Source organism: Ambystoma mexicanum, chromosome 11 (genome assembly GCF_040938575.1).
Source record: "Ambystoma mexicanum isolate Mex_15411 chromosome 11, UKY_AmexF1_1, whole genome shotgun sequence".
In the NCBI taxonomy this organism is placed as follows: Eukaryota; Metazoa; Chordata; class Amphibia; order Caudata; family Ambystomatidae; genus Ambystoma; species Ambystoma mexicanum.
Window position 1 is genome coordinate 173,246,045 of NC_090934.1, and position 18,699 is coordinate 173,264,743.

General features: G+C 48.4%; 1 protein-coding gene across 1 annotated transcript in view; it reads left to right on the forward strand.

Annotated features, from left to right (window-relative positions):
- The window catches only part of MACO1 (macoilin 1), a 539,166-nt gene that overhangs the window by 433,913 nt on the left and 86,554 nt on the right, over positions 1–18,699 (forward strand). Inside the window, exon 10 of the mRNA XM_069622729.1 lies at positions 2,936–3,110. Within this exon, the coding sequence (XP_069478830.1) occupies positions 2,936–3,110 (175 nt within the window). The remainder of the gene's footprint in view (positions 1–2,935; positions 3,111–18,699) is intronic.

The window sequence follows — 18,699 nt, forward strand, 5'->3', positions numbered from 1 at the left end:
CAAGGGTGAATTTTCACCCAATTAACATTGGAAAAGAACTTTCTTTTGTTAAAGGAACTTTTTTTGTTGTTGTTTGAGCACGTCATGCCCTCTAAGGCAAGCAACTTTTAAGTGAAATGAGACTGCCATCGACAGCCCTGATTTCAGAAAACTTGAGGGTTAAAGCTGAACTGTCATCTCGTGCTAGACAAACTGGAGAGTGTATCATTGGAACTGTCGTCCCGTGCTGGAAAAGCCCAAGACCCTACTGTGCTCCCAGCTCCCATCTTACCCTGTGTCCAAAATGTGGGGTAGGGAGACCCAGACTACCACATCCTGACATATTATTTGAGAACACTTCTTTCTTTCTAGAACTATCGCACACCCCTTTTTGTATTAGTTGTGAGATTTGGCAATAGGTTTCTTAATATAGGCCCTTTTGTTTTGACACAACACTACTAGGACTGCCTCATTTTCATTTAATGTTTGACGTTTGCTCCCATTTTAGATTTAGGTTTAGATTGGGCGTTTTCACAACCTGCTTACAGCATTTCATTTTTCAGTAAACACCCATGAACTGTGATCACTTGTGTCCATCTTGTTGTCACCATGTGTTCCTCGCACTAAAGACAAGCTGCTGGCAGCAGTTATATTTTTGCTATATATTTAATTTGCTCACGCGCTTACCACGTTTGGCTTCTAACTGTGGCTAGGGTCCTAACATGGCTGTGCAATAAGGTTTTTAGCTTGTTCTTTGGCCGTTTGTTTCCTTGCCCTTGCTGCCTTCCCAGGTCAGTAATGTCCTTTTATGGTCATGCATTTGCACAGGAAAGCCGTGCTTTTCGCGGGCTAGTGCATGCCTTGTGTGTTGGAACCCAGAACGTTGGTTGGGACTAGCAGGTCCCAATCCACATACTCGTTTTGGTGTGCCTGGAGTGTATGCATGAGTTTGCCCTAGAGTGGTCCCTGATTGGACCGCTGGTGCGTGTGCGTGTGCTTTGTGTGTGTGTGTGTGGAGCCGATCTTTCTATTCTAGGGCGGAGTTTCTGTGCTCCCCTGAATTTAGGATGAGAAGAGTTCTGCAGCAATTCTAAGAGATCAGAAGAGGAGCAAGTATCCGGTTTAGCTGTGCAGATGATGTAAGACTTGAGGACAAATCCTGACGAGGCCTGCCAACCAACTCTTGCTGCTGCCCTGGTGGATCTCTGTCTGGCTACTGATCTTGCTGGTGCGTCGTCCCTTTGGACTGGTTGGCCCAACTAGTCTCAACGTCTTCTTGCATTCCTGCGGCCTGGAGGCTTCGTAGGCATCGCTGGGCCAACCAGTGGGCTGAGCAACTCCATTTTGGGCTACTGCGCCAGAAGCATTCGCCTGTAACTTCGGTGGTCTCCAGCTAGTCCCATAGGTCACCTTCCTGTGAAGTTTCCACGTCCCATCATGAACTGCAAGGCTTCCTTTGACTGACTACTGAGACGCCTACTGTTGCTCTGCGTGGTGGCAATCACTGGATCCGGCCATCCCCCTTCTGGTAGAGTGCCTTGAAGAGTCCTGCATCTGTGCCTGCTGCAGATCTCCTCTGGCAAGGTTTGCACTCAGCAACCGGAATATCGCTTGTACCCACAACTCCTGGTCCTCTGCCACTGGAACCGATTGCTGGAAAACCTACCTCCAGCGGTCCTCCTTCGACCTACCAAGTTTCGGGGAAAGTTGGAGTATGGGTGATGAGTAGTTTCCATACTTACCAGTACCCCTATCTCCCCTATAAAACAGTTTGTGAAGAACTTTGATTGGTTTAAAACTACTTTGCTTTGGCAAAACCTGTTGCAAAAGCCCTTCAAAAGATAGAAAAGTACTTAGTTCACCAGTAAACTCCTTTGAAAGTCTTCTAGACTGATCCTCGCACTCACTGGAACAATTCCCTAACTTTTACCCAACTTAAAAAAGTACTTATGAACTTGGGCACAAGGCCCCATTCAACTTAGGGTTGGACTTAACAAGTTAGGGTTCCTATTCCTGTGGACTGTTGGTGCAGTTAACTATTTGCCTTCCCTTTCAGGTACTGGGGGGACTTTTGCACACTTGCTCTAATTGGGACTGTGTTTTATAATTTTAGTATTGTGTATTAACATTACCTGTTTGATTCATTTCCCTAGTGTTATTTTGGGCCTATAATAAATATATTTGTATACTTGCTGTCGAAGTGTAATCCTTAAATATTTCGCTGTGTGGACTCATTGTAGGCCTCTGACCCCACTCCCCTCTCGTGAGACTTAGCCTGGACACATTCCATGCTACCTTGATTGGTTTGGCTGTACTCCCAAATACTGTAACTAGGATGGCCTCCTAGGCTCTGTCCACCAGTCCAGAGTTTAGAAATCCATCTTAACAATGAGCATGTTGGATGATTTGTGGGCAAGTTAGGAATAGTTTTTCCTGGTGATGAGAAGGTTGCCTTTTGCAGCTGTGATGAACAGACTTCACTATTGGAGATGGCTGCAAGGTTTCAGTCATCTATTCTCTTAACACCATCCACGAAAGCAGATCCCACCATTCAGCAGCTTCATCTATAGGTCTTCCCCTCTGTCAAGCAGAGACCTTCCCCAGCCTCATTCGATCTCTGAAACATGAGCATGGCAATATCTTGGCACTTCTTGGCACTCAACAAGTAACAGACCTGAGCTTCGAACTCTTTTGGGCATGTAATCTGTGCAAAAGTCTGCCGAGACTCGCAACAGAAAATATTAGATTACATTGCGAGTGAATTACTTTGCCAATAACATTACTACGAACAGTGCTACCCTAAAAACATGACTTATTGCAGAAGGTGTGGATGCTTGGATTCTTTAAATAAAATTCAAACTGCAATATTTGTTTGAGCATGAAACTGCTGCAGATGATTACTCTGCTAAAAAAATGTCGGTTTTAATCATTGTAGTTTTAAAACCCACTTTTTCAGGAATTGCGTAAATACAAAGAAAATGAAAAAGATACAGATGTGTTAATGTCGGCACTTTCAGCCATGCAGGATAAAACACAGCACTTAGAAAACAGCTTGAGTGCGGAGACCAGAATCAAGTTGGATTTGTTTTCTGCACTAGGCGATGCAAAACGTCAGCTTGAGATTGCCCAAGGTAAGTTTTCTACTTAAAGGTATGTTTCGTTTGGCATCTGTCTCTCATTCACTTATTGATGTCCCCATTCCCACCACAAATCCTTTTTGTGTGTACTTTCTGTCATGATTTACATCAGACCCTATATGCAAGACCAACCTCCAGCCCAAAGGTAATCTAAATGCGCACCTAGGGCTGTGGCAGCTTTTGCAGAAGAGAAACATGTTGTGCCTGAATTAAGGTTCTGGAGAAGGTTCAGGCTCTGCACTTTAGTGCTAGAGAAAATCCTACCCCTCAGGAGCTGGCAGACTTTCTATTGGACAGCAATATAGTCAAGGGCCTACCTCTAGAATGTCTTTGTACCAATGCTTATTATCCTTGTGAATATGATGAAAATTAGATACAATCAATATCTTCCCTACCCAATTGCATCACTAAACCAACTAATGTCAGTACAGTGCCTTTTTATACTTGTAAATACAAACACATTAATATTTGGCACACTCTTAATTAGCATTTATGTATATTCTCTCTTGTAGAGATAATGAGCATGAAAAATAGAAAGGTCAAACAATCTACAGTACCTAGTATTAACAATGAAATAGTTGAGTAGATACCCAGCGTCATACTCTTCAAACATGTAAAAAATAACAACGAAGTGGGTGGGAGGGCGGTTGCTTGTGTGGGTGTGTGTCCGTCCCCACGTTTGTGGCCAGCCATTGTGACCCAGGGGACAGGTTAGTTTACACAGTCCAACCTCTGCATAACATATTGGGTGGAAAAAGTCAGTCCATGGACTCTATGCTAATTAATCTAAAAATGATCTCCAGCCATGGATCAAAAATATTTAAAGCCTCCTGTCAGGATTCCTCTCCCCCTTCCTCTGGGCTTTGATGGCGCCACTTATCCTGGCCCAAAAAGGTGCAGGGGCAACACAGATTATGTATGGCTGACGAGCCGAAACTCAGGACCACCCTAAACTACCAGCATAGGGAACGTTCAAAGGCCAAACTAGCAAAATACATTGTCTCTTAATTGTGAAGAAAAATATAGGTTGCAAAATGGGTAAAAAATAGCTTTTTCCAGCCCCCAAAATATTGCAACCGACAGAAAATTGACAATTATTAACCCTGTTTACTCTCTCAGGTTGAATGATTCTGAAAGCTCTGTTTCTAGTTTCCAAGGCAGCTTGGTTTAGTAATTTAGATTTGCCTCCAAATTATTGAAGCAAGTATTAAAAATCAGAATTTGGAAAAATTAGCAAAGTGCCAGTGTTTAGGCCCATAGACTATATTTGCAGCCCTGGCCTAATCATTAACGTTTCTGCTTGCTTTCTCGTCCAGGCAGGTAAAGTCTTGTGGGGTCAGTGGTCCTCCGGGCTCTGCCCCCACAAGATTCTCAGTGATACCTCTGGTGTAATTTCAGAAGAGCATCCAGCTGTTTTATAAGGGATTAGTCCCCTCCGCTTAATCTGTCCCACCATTTTCTCCCTTTTAGCCAATACAATTAAAGAGGTGGCATTTCATGTACTCCATTATCACTGTCCATCCTGGTTGTTTACATTTGAAATGAAGCCAACTTTCGTTGTCGGACATGTACAAATTGGCATGTTTTGAACAAGGACTTTTGCCAGAAAGTACAGCATGACAGAATAAAACCATTATTTTCGGCTATCAGCTTGTGTCGGGGGTTTGCTCTGATTTGGTTTTTATTTACATGAACGTTGATGTCAATCTTTTGTTTACATAAGCGTTTTTAGATGTGAACATTTACAAAACCCCTATGTTAAAGGATGTTTGTACCGCACATTATCACCACCGGAGTGGTCCCCTGGCGCTATCATGATTTCAGTCCATGCTGTGGTGTCTTTGAATTGGTGCATTCGTTTTGCAGTGTACAATTCAATCTTTTCAAAATGCATTTCTCGACTTTAAAGATTGGGCATTATTTTGTTTTCCAATGCTTCATGCTCCATGACCATATTTCTATCCAAATATAAGTGAATAACTGATAAAATGGCTACACCCATTGTAGCAGAGCAGGGAGCGCATTTGCTTAGCAAAGCAGTTTTGTAAACTACGTAAAATGAGAAGCTAGGCCTTTACATTGTCCATCTCTAGCTTGTGCTTTTCGCCTAGAGAAAAATGCAGGTGACTGCACATCATAATTGTGGCTTGCACTGAACAGTTTTAACCCGATCATGCAATCTGAAAGGGTTCAATAATGGTCTGTATATTTACTTGTGCTTGAAAAAAGTGCCAAAGGCAATAATTTTCACTGCACATATGTGAAATGCCTCTTCTGTCAAAGTCAATGGCATTTTTCCAGGCACGTTGGTAATTCCTTGTTTATAGTGCTGTTCAAATTATAGGTAAATTATGCAATTCATGACACCTCCAGCCTATTTGATTAACCTAAAATACGTTTGCCACTTTATTCCCAACCCTTACTTTCTAATATTCCATCCCAAAATTGTGATCCCTCCCTCTAATCCTGCTGCTCAAACCCTATGTGTTTTCTTATTTTACTTCCTAACCCTTCCTTTGTCCTTTCCCTATCGTCTCTCAATGTTCCCTCTGCATATGGCTCATTCCCTGTCCGTAACGTCTGACTCTATGCTCTGTCCCGTAGTATATAAGCCATTGACTTCAAGCTACCTTGTGCATGCAGACATTTACTACCACTGCGTGAATTGTAGGTTGTGGTGATGTGCCACATCTCTCAAAATATGGAGCCGAGTTGCTGGGATGGGATTAATGCTTTTAGAAATTCTGCCATTGATTGAGATTATCAATATACAATATTTAGGTTTTGAAAACCTTTTTAGACTGTTGATGTTAAGGAACAGTAGTTAAGGTTATGGTAATTGACATCCGCATATGGTATGATAGGTTATCACCCCCACCACCACCCCCGTGACCGTTTAAAAAAAAAAAAGAAAGAATTTTGTAAGCAATCTCTGTTCAACCTCTAACCATGTATTCACTAATTCCATAGTCTTGTGACAGGTGAGGATTACAAGGAACGCAATTCGCTGAAATGTCTGTTAAAACAGGATTGCTTACTGTAGGCATTTCCAGGATGGTTTGTTCACAAGTGTAAGTATTCTTGAAGTGTTTAGATTCAAAAGGCACTCTAGAAGCTTGTGAGCACACACTGCTGTCAGCATGATTAGATCGTGATACTCCAAATCTGAAGGAAAACCTAAATGGATCTCACCTTAGGGCCCCAATTGAAATGTGTCCTCTTATTGCAGCCTGTCTTTTGTATGTGTGTTCATATCAGGGTTATGAGGCATGGTATAAAATGGTGACGTTTTTCTCAACGATTTTGTTTTTCAGAATCGGTCATTCTTTAGTCTTATTTTTCCCATTGGCAATTTGTCATAGGAACCCAGTAAGCTTGAAAAGACTCTTTCCACCATTACCGCTAAAGTATTTTTTCATTAAAGCTATTGCATTGAGGTGAGAGTAAGTCCTTCGAAAATGTCTTCTTTTCCCTACGGCTATGTACATCACCTGTCATCAAAATGTTAAAAGCCATAAACCGTACACATCCAGCCTTCAAAGAATGCATTTTTGAAAAGCTTATATTCTTTTGTCAGAAATGATATCAATACTGAGATTACTGCCAACAGGCGGAAGAGACTTCAGAGGAGTTTCCTGCTCTTCGGTTTACTGACTGATCACAACTAACTCTTGAAAAAAGGATCATGGGAATCCATCACCAGAATTTCAGAACGCTGGGGGATAGGGGAGGCTGTTATGATATGGCATTTATAACGCACCTATACACACACACACGTGTTTAAAGTGTTTGTTGCTCTAGCTGTAAAGAAGGCCAAGTCTTGAAAGCGCTCCAGTGGCAGACTCGCATTCCTAAAATAACATCCTTTCCTGCAAACTGAGGGTACTTTGACCAACCGATTTGTGTTTGGCAGTCAACAAGGAGCTCGGCACACTAAATCCGCTGTTTAGATGCGACCGTGGCAGATATTCGGTGAGGGCTTCCAGTGTCTCTATTGCAGACGGCTTCCGAAAAGAGCATGCATACATCAGAAAGGGTCAAGGCGGCGCTGGCAGCTCTGTGGACTGGACCGGTGAGTCCAGTTGCCTGATGGGGCCCAGCTGGAACATGCCAAACTGGGAGAGCCCTGCCGCAAATCTTGTTTAATAGGCATATAATGTGAGAACTGGCCCTTGTAAACCACAGTAAGTCGATTCGAGGCTAGATTCTGAGGGAGGAGGAGCGGCTACCAGCAGGGACCACACAGGACAGCGGCAAAAGCATGTGTGACAGTGGTTCTGTAGCTCCGTGTGAGAACTGAACAGAGCATAGCAGTGGTCTGTGCGCTGCGGTCTGTGCAGGAAAGTAACACTGGCATGACCGCAGCAGGTGCGCCTGACGGCCAGAGATATAGCAAGAGACCAGCCCACTGCCAGGGGGCACGGACTGCTGATGCAACGCAATGCTTACCTCTCCACGATGGACATCCATGTGGGGCCGAACTTCACTGGAGGAGCCTGTGAAAGGGCGCAAGTTGTTAGGGGAGCAACTGAGAGATGCTCAGATTACAGGAGAGCACTCCCAAGGCAATTCGAGTGGGCAGTTAATAGAATAAATTATGGCAGCATTAAGCTACAGGAAGTATGGTAAATCTGACCACTTTACTAAAACCGACTCTGCCCAGCCGCAAACACAAGATCAGAATGCAGGAACTGTGAATGCGGCTATTACAACGCTGAATTGAACACTGTCAGCCTTGACGTGGAAGGTAGATGTCTCAGTAGTGCAAATTGAGAAACTTTGAACTTTGTGGATGCATATTATAGGGAAGGCATGATATCGCAAACATTGAAATTGACACAATGGATACAATTTGTAAAACCTGTATTGAAAATGTTGGGGTTGAAGAAACTCCTCTATTTTGCCCTATAACTAAGATGGGAGTAGTCTCGACCATCAAATAATAAGTGAAATAAATAGTGAAGTTCGTCAAATCAAAATGGCCTATGCTAACGAAACCGAATGCCTGCTCTCTCTCTTGAACAAAAGTGTACAAAGTAGAAAATGTAGGCAAAAGTTAAAATCTGTGTTCAAATAAGGTGGCTGAATCATCTCTCCTCCCCACGTTCGGCCTCACGGAATAAGGCGTTCCTTGTAGGCCGGATGGCTCGGTTTTCAACACAGTACACCGTTCAAAACCGTGGATCGAGGCTCACCTTGCCTTCCAAGTTAAAGTCTTTCTCTGAATTCAAAATTAACGTTTCAAGCAAAACGGTCACAAAGGTCCCCCTCTGCCAGGCTCTGACCTTTCGCCGCACAGTTCTCGTAGGTCCCCTTCTGCCGGGCTCAGACCTCTCACGATAACGTTCAACACAAAATTGCGAGGGGGACTCCCTTCCCCAAGCTTAGTATACTTGGGGTCTCCCTGTATCGGTATCGGGCTCGGACCCCTTTCGAATGACCGCAGGACCACTTCGACTCAACGTTCACTATTTTACTTTCACTCTTACCGTTCCTTTTAGTTTCAAATGATGTTCACAGAGACTTTTTGAATGGGCTATTTCCTTTCACCGGACCACTCGGTTACTTAGTATCACTGATCCTGCAGCTGCATGCATTGGTCTGCCTTTCTTTGCTTCTCTTCAACACGCGTGCAGCCTTCACTAGTGATATGATGATGCTACTCCATACACTTTAACACACACCTGGTCTCTCAGCTCACTTGCCAACTCACTGGCTGTGTGTGCTTCTTTCTTGTTTCGTGGTTTCCAATTTTCTAGTCCAGGTTAGTACCACAGGCTTGGCCTCGCCTTCCCATCGCTGCCGTTCACACGGGTGGGTCTCTGGCGTCCTTGAAACACACAGTGCCATCTTCACTTGTGGGATCTGGCCTTCTCCACGTGTCTTTCGCAGTCTGCGGAGGCAACGACCTCCAGTAGGGAAGTTTGGGGTTTTCGGCCCACCGATCTCGTTCCTTGGTCCATTGCACTGCTCCAGCAGGTGTGCCTTTGTCCCGGAATTTCTGTTCGTTCTCGTGTTCCGCCTTGCTCGGAGTGTATCTTTAGGTGGTGCCTTTTATTCATGTGAGGAGAGCTAACAGGCATCAGGTGTATGCACTTAGGGTAAAGTGCCTGACTTTGCCTGACCCGATTAACGGGACATGTCCAGTACGATGTGAGAGTTGATCTGGTTACTTTCAGTCACCCTCTTCCTTGGCCCAGTTTTTGTGTAAAAAAAAAAAAGGGGGGGGCGGGGGGTTTCGGACTTCGGAAAATACAAAAAAATAGGATGGGGTAGATGAACAAAAGAGGGGGGAATACTGTGTCTCACCATCGGCTATCTCACCACCACTCCCCGAAGACCCCTCCCGCAGGTGATCCTCCCTCACTGGTCCACCCTGTAAAGACTGGAGGGGGGGGTCTGTACTTCTGCTCTCTATATGGTAGAGGAGAGGCACAGAGGACCCCAGCCAAGATTCTCTATTGGTACGTGGTCGAGCAAACAAGGCCTAGCTTCTCGGGAGGTGATGCGGGCTGGTTCTTAAGTAAAGTGTAGTCCCCAAGCCCCCCACAAAGGAATGTCCACACACTGTATTAGTTAAAACAGTCTTTATAGAATTAATGTTCACGGTTGTGTACAATATCACGATAACTCACTTTATACTCGGTTATCTATAATGGCAAATATACAGTTCTATGTGGTACCACTATTACTGTTAGTTCTCATTAAAGTGCATCAACTGTATGGTTAAATGTCACTCAAATCAGTTCGTAAAGGAAACCAACAATAGATCTAAGAGGAAAGCAGTTGGTTAGAACAATAGGCAGAATACTGGCCCCTACCACTAGACACAGCTCTGTGTGGAGATCCCCTCCCCCTCCCCAAAACCTGGGCAACCTGTAAAATAAAGATGTATCACAAGCCCAGTCCATATATTGTTCACAAGAATCTTTCCAATAGTTCAGCGGCCCCAAAGTACCTGGTGTAGTAGAGTTCCTCGTCGGGAAATCGACAGCCCTTTTTGAGTGCACTCCCTTTAAGGCAGGAGCCACGGGTCGTCGAACGTCCGGCGATGAACTACGAAGGTGAAGTGGCAACTTTGTTCCTAGCAGTGCTCGTCGACAATGGAGCGGAGAGGCGTGCGGGGCACCTCAATGTCGATGGTTCTGGACCGCAAAGAGTTGGAAGAACTGTGGTCTTTAGGTGGCGGGAAACCCACCGATGGATGCTCCTCAGCGCGTCGACGGCCTGGCCTTCTCCGGCGGGATAAGGTGGGCCGCGGAGCGGACGAGCGCTTCTGTAAATCGAAAGTTCTTAGGCAACGGGAGCACGGCGGTCTTCGACGGTGGCGGACAATAGTCCGGGCGCTTCCCTTTGGGATTCTGCGGCAGTCCCCGTCTCCGGTCGGCAGCCTGTCGTAGGTCTGTCTACCAGGGAGCTTTGGCAAAGATCAGCTAGTGCACGATGGTCCCTGGTAGCTCAGGAAGAGGGCGCCTTACCAGGTCCTCTCTGGGTCAATCCTTGGAGACACAGCAGCTTTCAGATTGATGCAGAGCAACAGCAATTCTTCTCTTCCAGCAGGGCTTCAAGGTCAAGCTTCAGTTTCACTCCAGTTACTCTTCAGCGTCTGAACACGAATTCTAGCAGTGAGAGGGCCCCAGATATACTAGTTGATCTCCCATTCATTATGCTGGGTCACACTCAGGCAACCAATCGGTCAGAAGGGCATTCATGCAGGCAGGCAGCCAATCTGGTGCATAGTGCATTCTGGCCATTCACCTCTCTCCAGACACTCAAAACAAGTTGTGTATTGGGACAAGTACCCAGCCATTCAACACTCCACACTGCATTCATACCAGTTTTGGGCAGTGCTGTCTCAGTCATTGTGTCAAACACCAGAAACCAGACATCCACAACAAGAATGCATATTCGTCACACACTCCATTCACCCAGGTCCCACCTACAGGGTTTACCCACAACATAGTCACTGGGAAGGCTCCAGCCAGCCTGGCCTGGACTTCACAACACCATATATGGAACTTCCACCCAACAGCCAGTCAGGGGGAAGGGACAGAGTCCGGGCTTCCCAGGACTTTGGGAAAACAAAGTAACGGGCAATAGAAAGCAAGAGTCCACACGGACCTCCTTGTTTCCTATCAGGAATCAACTGATTCCAATGGCAGGGGCTGGGTATCCCAAAATGGAGGATACTCAGAGCACCTGTCAAATTCAGCATGGAGCTTCCACCAGCCCATACCCTGCTTTGTGGGCCACACACAGGTGCCCAAAAACATACACTAGGGGCCAGGGTTGTACCCCCACTCATGGGTGCCATAAGGGTATCCCATGGGTCTGTACACCAAACCAAAAGGGAGCTGCACCGCCAGGAGTCCCACATGAACTCCTGTGCGGAAATCACGACAGAACACATGATAAAAAGCAGTAAAAGACAAGGTATACGGAGGCCCTCTCCCTCTGATGCATTTCCAGCATCACACACCCCCAGGAACTGGATCCAAAAGCGATCGCCGTGTCCTGGCCACCTGGCTGACAAGTCCCCGAGGACTAGCAGGTGAGACACCCTTTTGTTTCTCACAATATCAGTCAGAACAGTGGGAAATGTACAAAAATGTCACTCAGTAGTGCGCCCCCGCACTGACTGCAACTTTGGGGGCACACAAAATACTGACTCACTTTGCTGCGCCCAAGCAGTTGTGGTGTCCCCCGCTCTCCTTGGGCACAGTAACGAGAGTCTGGCTGTCCCCTGCTTACCATTGTGGTAAGCGGGGGACAAGAAAGTATAAAAAAATCACCCTGCAGCGCTGGCTCCGACCCATGCAAGTGGGAAAAACCGACGCCGCAGGGATAGCGGCGAGTCGGCAGCACACACAGTTCTGCCGCCGTGAAGGTAAGTGGGGTTGGATAAGGAAATGCAGGCTAAGGACGTGGGTAAAGTGATCTATTTGATCACTGCACCATGCCGTATTTGAAGTAGCCTTTTTTTTTGTCGGCGCACTGATCACATATATCCGAACAGTGCATTGGGGGATGGTGAAGACGAAATAGCAGTGTTGCAAAGTGAGGTGGCCCAAATTCAGTAGGTTATCAAGAAAGTGGTTGCCAAGAACGACTACCTGGAAGGAAGGTCACGGCGTAACAACTTGCGCTCAATAGGGGTGCCATAGTCCACGTCCAAAGACAACATGGAGACCTTTATGGAAGGTCTGCGCATGAAAGTACTTGACAAGCCTGTGGTGTCGTCCAAATTCATGGTAGAGAGCGAACATCGTTCACTGCCTCCTAAACCGCCCCACATGGGTCCGGAAAGTCCATTGTTGCTCTCATCTTAGGTTCCAGGGACAGTCACACCCTCGAGAAAGCGCCTCGGAAGAAGGGAGAACTGAGATGCGGATCACCATCAAGTTGTTCCCAGCCATCAGTCCACAAGTGCAAGAGTGTAGGAAGACCTTCCAGGAGTCCAACAATATATTGAGAAGAAAGAGAATATGCTTTCCAATGTTGCACCCCGCAAAACTACGAGTCGTGCATGAGAGAAAGGCAATTACTTTTAGACCATAAAGCTGCCAAAAGATTTGCAAGACAGACTGCTGGATCCCCACGTCTGCAACGCTCCCCCACACCTCTCTCCCGTAATGGGGGTGTAGCAGACCTAGGAGCTGACTGGTGGGTTTGATTGATAACCAGCTTTTCTTGCAAAATGTGAGAGTACCCTCGTGTGGGTAATACTGACGTATATGGATGTCTGAATGGTTTGGTAGCTAGGAGACAATGGCTGTTGGAGGGGAAAACACACCTGGGCTTAAGTCTGCACCCACAAGGTGCTGGCTCAACCACCCAGAGCAGTAACTGCAGATTTCAAGGGGATTCACTGTTGGGGGAGGGGGAAGTTTAGCTGGTATGTTTGGGTGGGGAATTGGGAAAGGGTATGTTTTCTGGTTGCTATACGGTGTGCAGGGTCTGGGTCCAATCACAGGATTCTGGTGATGCATCCATGCAATACATGTTTCAATGTAGTTATGAGCCTGGTAGGATGACACACTTGTGGCTGCCCATAAGCAGTATGGGACAGATGCGCAGGAGGGGGCTTGATGGATAGTGTCACACTGATGACATGGAACATAAGGGGGTGCACTAATGCTCAAATATTCCGTCATTTTAAATTATGTGAAGCAGCATTGTGATAATATTGATATTACAGGGGACTCATCAGGGGCAAACGGGCATACTACCGGCTGCTCAGGGTTGGGGGAAAGGGGTACATAGGTACGTAGCTCCATTCTCGTCTCATTCTCCAGGTGTCGCCACTTAAGTTCACACGTCCCTGGGTTTCAAACTGCATGACCAGATAAGACTGTACCTCCGGGTGGCAGGGGAAATGTTGAGCCTTAAAGCGGTATTGCTGAGCATATATGTGCCGAACTTGGAATGTGCTAGTTTTCTCCATAAATATGAAGGCTATGGAATTCTGTGGACAGGGTTTTTCAAATTCTGACACTTGACGTGGGTATAGCTCACGCTGCTCAAGTAAAGCTGCCGAGAGTGGTAGGGACCTGGGTGGAGATAACATAATGTCACGGATTGATAGATGTATGGAGGCATAGGCACATGATACTCCTACTTCTGTTCTCTTTCCTCCATAATGCATGGGCGACCCTCGCTAGGGACGGGAGACGGTACCTTTTTCACCAGAGAATACCTTCTTCCCTTTTAAATTTAGAGGCGGACGGAGCTGCAGCCCTGGGAGCATGTGCTCCCCTGGCTGGGCCCACTGGCACGACTCCTCAGTCCCCTTTTCCACATTGACTGGACAGACCGCTTTCACCAGCGCTCCTGGGTTTGGCTTCGGCCTTGTAAATCCATGTGCTCGTCCCCGGATACTGTCTTTTGTCTTTTAACAGGTACTTGATCCTCTTGCGCCACGCTCCTATCCGGCGCATGTCGACATCAGCAGGCTTCAGTAGGTGTCCAGCCTGTGAAGGGCTCTTCCCTACGTCTGACCCCCACGTTCGTTGCCTCTTCTGCCTTGACCCCGATCACAGCTGGGAGGGTTATACTGCGTGTGAATCGCTTACACCGCACGCTCTGAAGAACAGGTTAGCTTGGTGGAGGGATCTCTTCGAGAAGTCTCCAGAGGACTTGAAGGACTTCGTCAGACACAAGTCAAGACCCAAGGTAGGGCCTCTTATTTCCATCGCACCCCGCAAGGGCGGCCCCTTCCCAAGGAAACGTCCAAGTGGGAAGGACCGGTCAGGTTCTCGCACCAGCACAGGTACCGAGGCTGCTTCAGCTACCGGCTGAACGAGGGGTCGTTGGATCTTTCCGGAGACAGTGCTGAGGGGACGCAAGGTTCTTTTACCGGGTGTCAAACCGAGGGGGCTATGCCCTAGTACCGGATAGATGTCGGAAGGGGTGCCTGTATGCAGCACTACCAGCGACTCAGCCGAGGGCAATACGCCTACCATGACCCGTCCTGAGGTGCAGGGTAGGCCTCAAGCTCCACTGCCAAGAATCCTGGGCCCAGCGAGGCAAGCACCACAGTGTTGGCATGCAGCCCGACAAAATGACTGCCACACCAGACAATATAGCTGCTTATCCGATATCACCCACTGGAGTGGAGCAGGTGGGAGAACGAGTTACAAGGTGGGAATGGTCTCTACCAGGTACATGGCCTACAGCTTATCCTTCAGCAACCAGCAAGGCAGAGTACGCACAGGCCCTAGCAGCCTCCGTCAATACCACCTACAACCCCCCAGCCTGTGAGGACAGGTTTTTTTAAACCTTCCTCATGCTCATGAGGTCCCCTCAGATGGGGTCCAGCCTTCAGGATGAGATCTGGGACATGTTCCCGCCGGTCCCACTGCCGGCGCCTATATTCCTCCTATGGCTCCAGTGCCTCAGGCCCCCGCGCAGCCCTTGCTGCCCACACCAGGTCCTTCGATTCCGGCTTCCCTGCCTCCCACAGTTCAGGCAGTTCCACACCAGCCTCCACACCAGCCACCTGCTCCGGTTCTCACACCATAGCTTTCGGTGCCCAGCACTCCTCCACCGGCGCCGGACCAGCCGGACACCGATGAGGAGGAGAACCCTGACATGCCATCCTCAGCCAAAGCCTTTCGTGAACGGCTCTCTGGTTTGGCTGATTACTTTGGGGCTTCCACAGCCCGAGGTGGAACAACCAGAGGCGGAGGTCCTCACTCTACACCCTGCTGCTAGAACAGGAATCCCAATGCAGAAGGACGTTGTCGCCTTGGCCAAAAAGGGGGTGGCTTGAACACCATTCGGCCCAGCCTGTCAATCAGTGTCTCGATGCCAAGTGTAGGCAATTGGAGGGCGGGGGATCCACTCTTGCTGTCGGCGCACCCTCAACGGCACTCTTCGGTGATCACTGCGGTGTCACTCTACTCCAAGCTGCAGTCGCCCTCGGCCACCTAGTCTTCGGTGCTTCTAGGCAAGGTGGAGAAGATCCTGGAGACTTATGGAAAGGTTTATTCCAACGCCTCACTGCACCTTCGTCAATCCAATGCGGATGCCATGCTGGCAGCCGTTAATCGGAGGCTTTGGCAGGAAATAGCTGACTTCTTCCAGGCCTTCTGGTGCAGAGCTAGGCACGTTTCAAGGCGGGGCTGGCAGAAGCTAAAATGGTGGCCCAAGACATCATGGAGTCCACCGTGGGGCACATGACACCTCAGGCCGTGCCATCCTCATCGCCACGGACATGAGGACTGCCTGGCTACGGGCTACCAAGTTCAACCCGAACGGTCCAGGAACGCATATTGGACCTTCCATTTGAGGGTGGCAACCTTTCATTCCACCACCGATGAGGAGCAAGATAAGAAGAAAAACAGTTCCCAAACTGCAAAGTCTTTATCCTGATGAAGGCAACGCCCAAGGCCTACATCCAGTCACATCAACGCTCCGACAAGGGGCAGGCCCTTGGCTGGTTCCGGTGCATTCCAGGAACGGAGGTCGAGACAGCCTGACCGTTCTCCTAGTTGGCACCGGCGCAAGCAACAGAAGGGGGTGGGGTGCGCAAGGGCTTCTTTCAGTCCCCATCCTCTGCACCAGCCTCAGAAGTGAAAGAAGGCATGATGTGCCCCTTCGGATCCACGTGTCTCCGGGGGAGGGGGAGGGCAGGCTTGCTCTTCATGCACAGTCTTGGTATCAGAGGGTCGCAGACCCCTGGATCCTATCTGTAGTGTCCACAGGTTACAGTGTACTGATTCCTCCCTCTCCACTCTTCTCCGTCCACTGCCACAGATTGGGACAGCAACTCTGTTGGCAGAATATGGAGCCAGGCAGTGGAAGAAGTCCGAGCCTCCCAGCGAGGCTTGGGCTTCTAATCCAGGATTTTCGCCATACAAAAGAAGAACCAGGCTGGCCTGAGGGTTGTTGGACCTTTCCACCCTGAACCTCTCTCTCTTCAAAAATTCAAGATGGTTACGCCAGCACTGAATGCGGAGGCACTTTGCAGGGGAGAATGGATGTGCTTCCCGGATCTGAAGGACGCGTATCTACACGTCCCATTTTGGTAGCCTCGTCGGTCCTTTCTACGTTTCAGGATCATGGGCTTCCATTTCCAATACAAGGTTCTACTCTTTGGCCTCAACTCAGCCCCGAGAGTCTTTCCCAGACTTATGCAGTGGCAGCCCTTATCAGGGCTCAAGGTCACCATGTCTACCTGGACGACTGGCTCGTCAGGTCGAGCTCCCTGGAGGCGGTTCACCTCACCTCCTGCGCCCTTATGAACACACTCCACGAACTGGGATTTTCTATCAATATCAAGAAGTCTCTGCTGCAGCCTACACAGAGCCTGACGGTTCTGGGCCTCATCTGGGACACGAGCAGGACAAGATAATGGCCATCAAGAGGGCCACAGGTAATTTTCTCAACAGAGAGGGGACGTCAGCCTGGTGGAACCAGCATCTGTTGAATATCATGGCGGCGTTCCTACTGGAGTGCCTCACATGAGGCTCAAGATGAGGAGATTGCAGCTGCACTTTGCAGCTTCATGGAATCGGGAGCGGAGTTTGTCAGCATTCCTCCCTTTCTCCACCAGGACCTTGTCAGGTGGTCCACTGACTGCAACTTACGGACAGACAGGCCCTTCCAGCAAGCAGCACCGCAAGTGACCATCACCACGAATTCTTTCCTGGTAGGTTAGGGCGCTACCCTGGACGACTACAGCATTGACGGAGTCTGTTCCCTCCAGGAGCAGGAGGCCCATATCCATTGATTGGAGCTGAAAATTATCTGGCTTGCTTTCGAAGCTTTTCTGCCACTTATCTGTGGCAAGGTGATCTTCATTCAAACGGACAATTCCACCAGCATGTATTACATCAACGAGCAGGGTGGAACCAGGCCCCCCCCTCTTTGCAGCCTACCGGTCAGCATGTGCGAGTGGGCCCTGGAGAACATCTACTTGAGGGCAGTCCACCTCCCGGACAGGCTCAGCAGACTGAGCGGACAATTACGAATGGTAATTGAACAATCGGGTCCTGCTAGCGATATTTAGCAGATGGGGGCATCCTCAGGTGGATCTTTTTACACCTGGTACACAAGAAGTGCCTGCAGTTCGTGTCTTGGCAGGGGCAGGACCCTGGCTCCCTGTGCCATGCCTTCCAGATATAGTGAACAGCATGACTGCATATGCATTTCCTCCCACTCCCCTGGTTCACAGGGTGGGAAGCATGTCACCTCAGCATCATTCTGATGGCTCCTTGGTGGCTGGCGAGACCATGGTTCTCGAAGCTACTCAACCTCTTGGACAAGCCTCCCATTCACCTGCCATTGGGCTCAGCCAACCTTCTATCGCAGCAGGGGGACAGGGTCCCTGCAGAAGTTAGCCCTTGCAGCATGGTTCCTGAGCAGGTTACACCAAAGCATCTGTAGCTGTCACAGGCTAACCTAGACCACATTCAGGGCACTAGGAGCGATGCTACTAGGAGCCAGTACGAAAGCAAATGGGCTAGGTTTTGCCACTGGGCTCAAGCTAAGGAGGTTGACCTGCTTACTTGCATATTCGACCATGTGCGATCCTTCTCTGCACACTCAGGAGTGCAAATAGACACATGCCATACCTACCTGGCAGCCATATGAGCCTACCGAAACTTGGAGGAGGACTTCTAACCTGGTGGTTAAGCGCCATATGGCGGGCCTCACCAGGCTCTACCTGCCCATCAAGAAACCACACCTGGTGTGGGCCTCAAAGTAGTGTTGGGTGCCCTGGCGCACTAACCTTTCAAAACAATAACGTCCCCAAACATCAGGCTGGTCACCATTAAAACCGCACTCTTGGTGAGTCTTAGGTCTGCACTTCGAGTTGGCGAAATCCAGGCACTGTTGACCTCAGAACCGTACACTATTTTTCAGAGATCAGGTGGTCCTGAGAACGCATCCTTCGTTCTTGCCTAAAGTAGTCTCTTCTTTCCATCTAAATGATGAGATTATGTTACCTACTTTCTTTGCAGATCCTAAGTACGATGCTCAAAGGGTGCTGCACTGTCTGGATGTGGGGCGTGCTCTGAAATTCTAGCTACTCAGGACCAAGAGCTTCTGCGAGTCAGACACTCTGTCACCTTCGGGG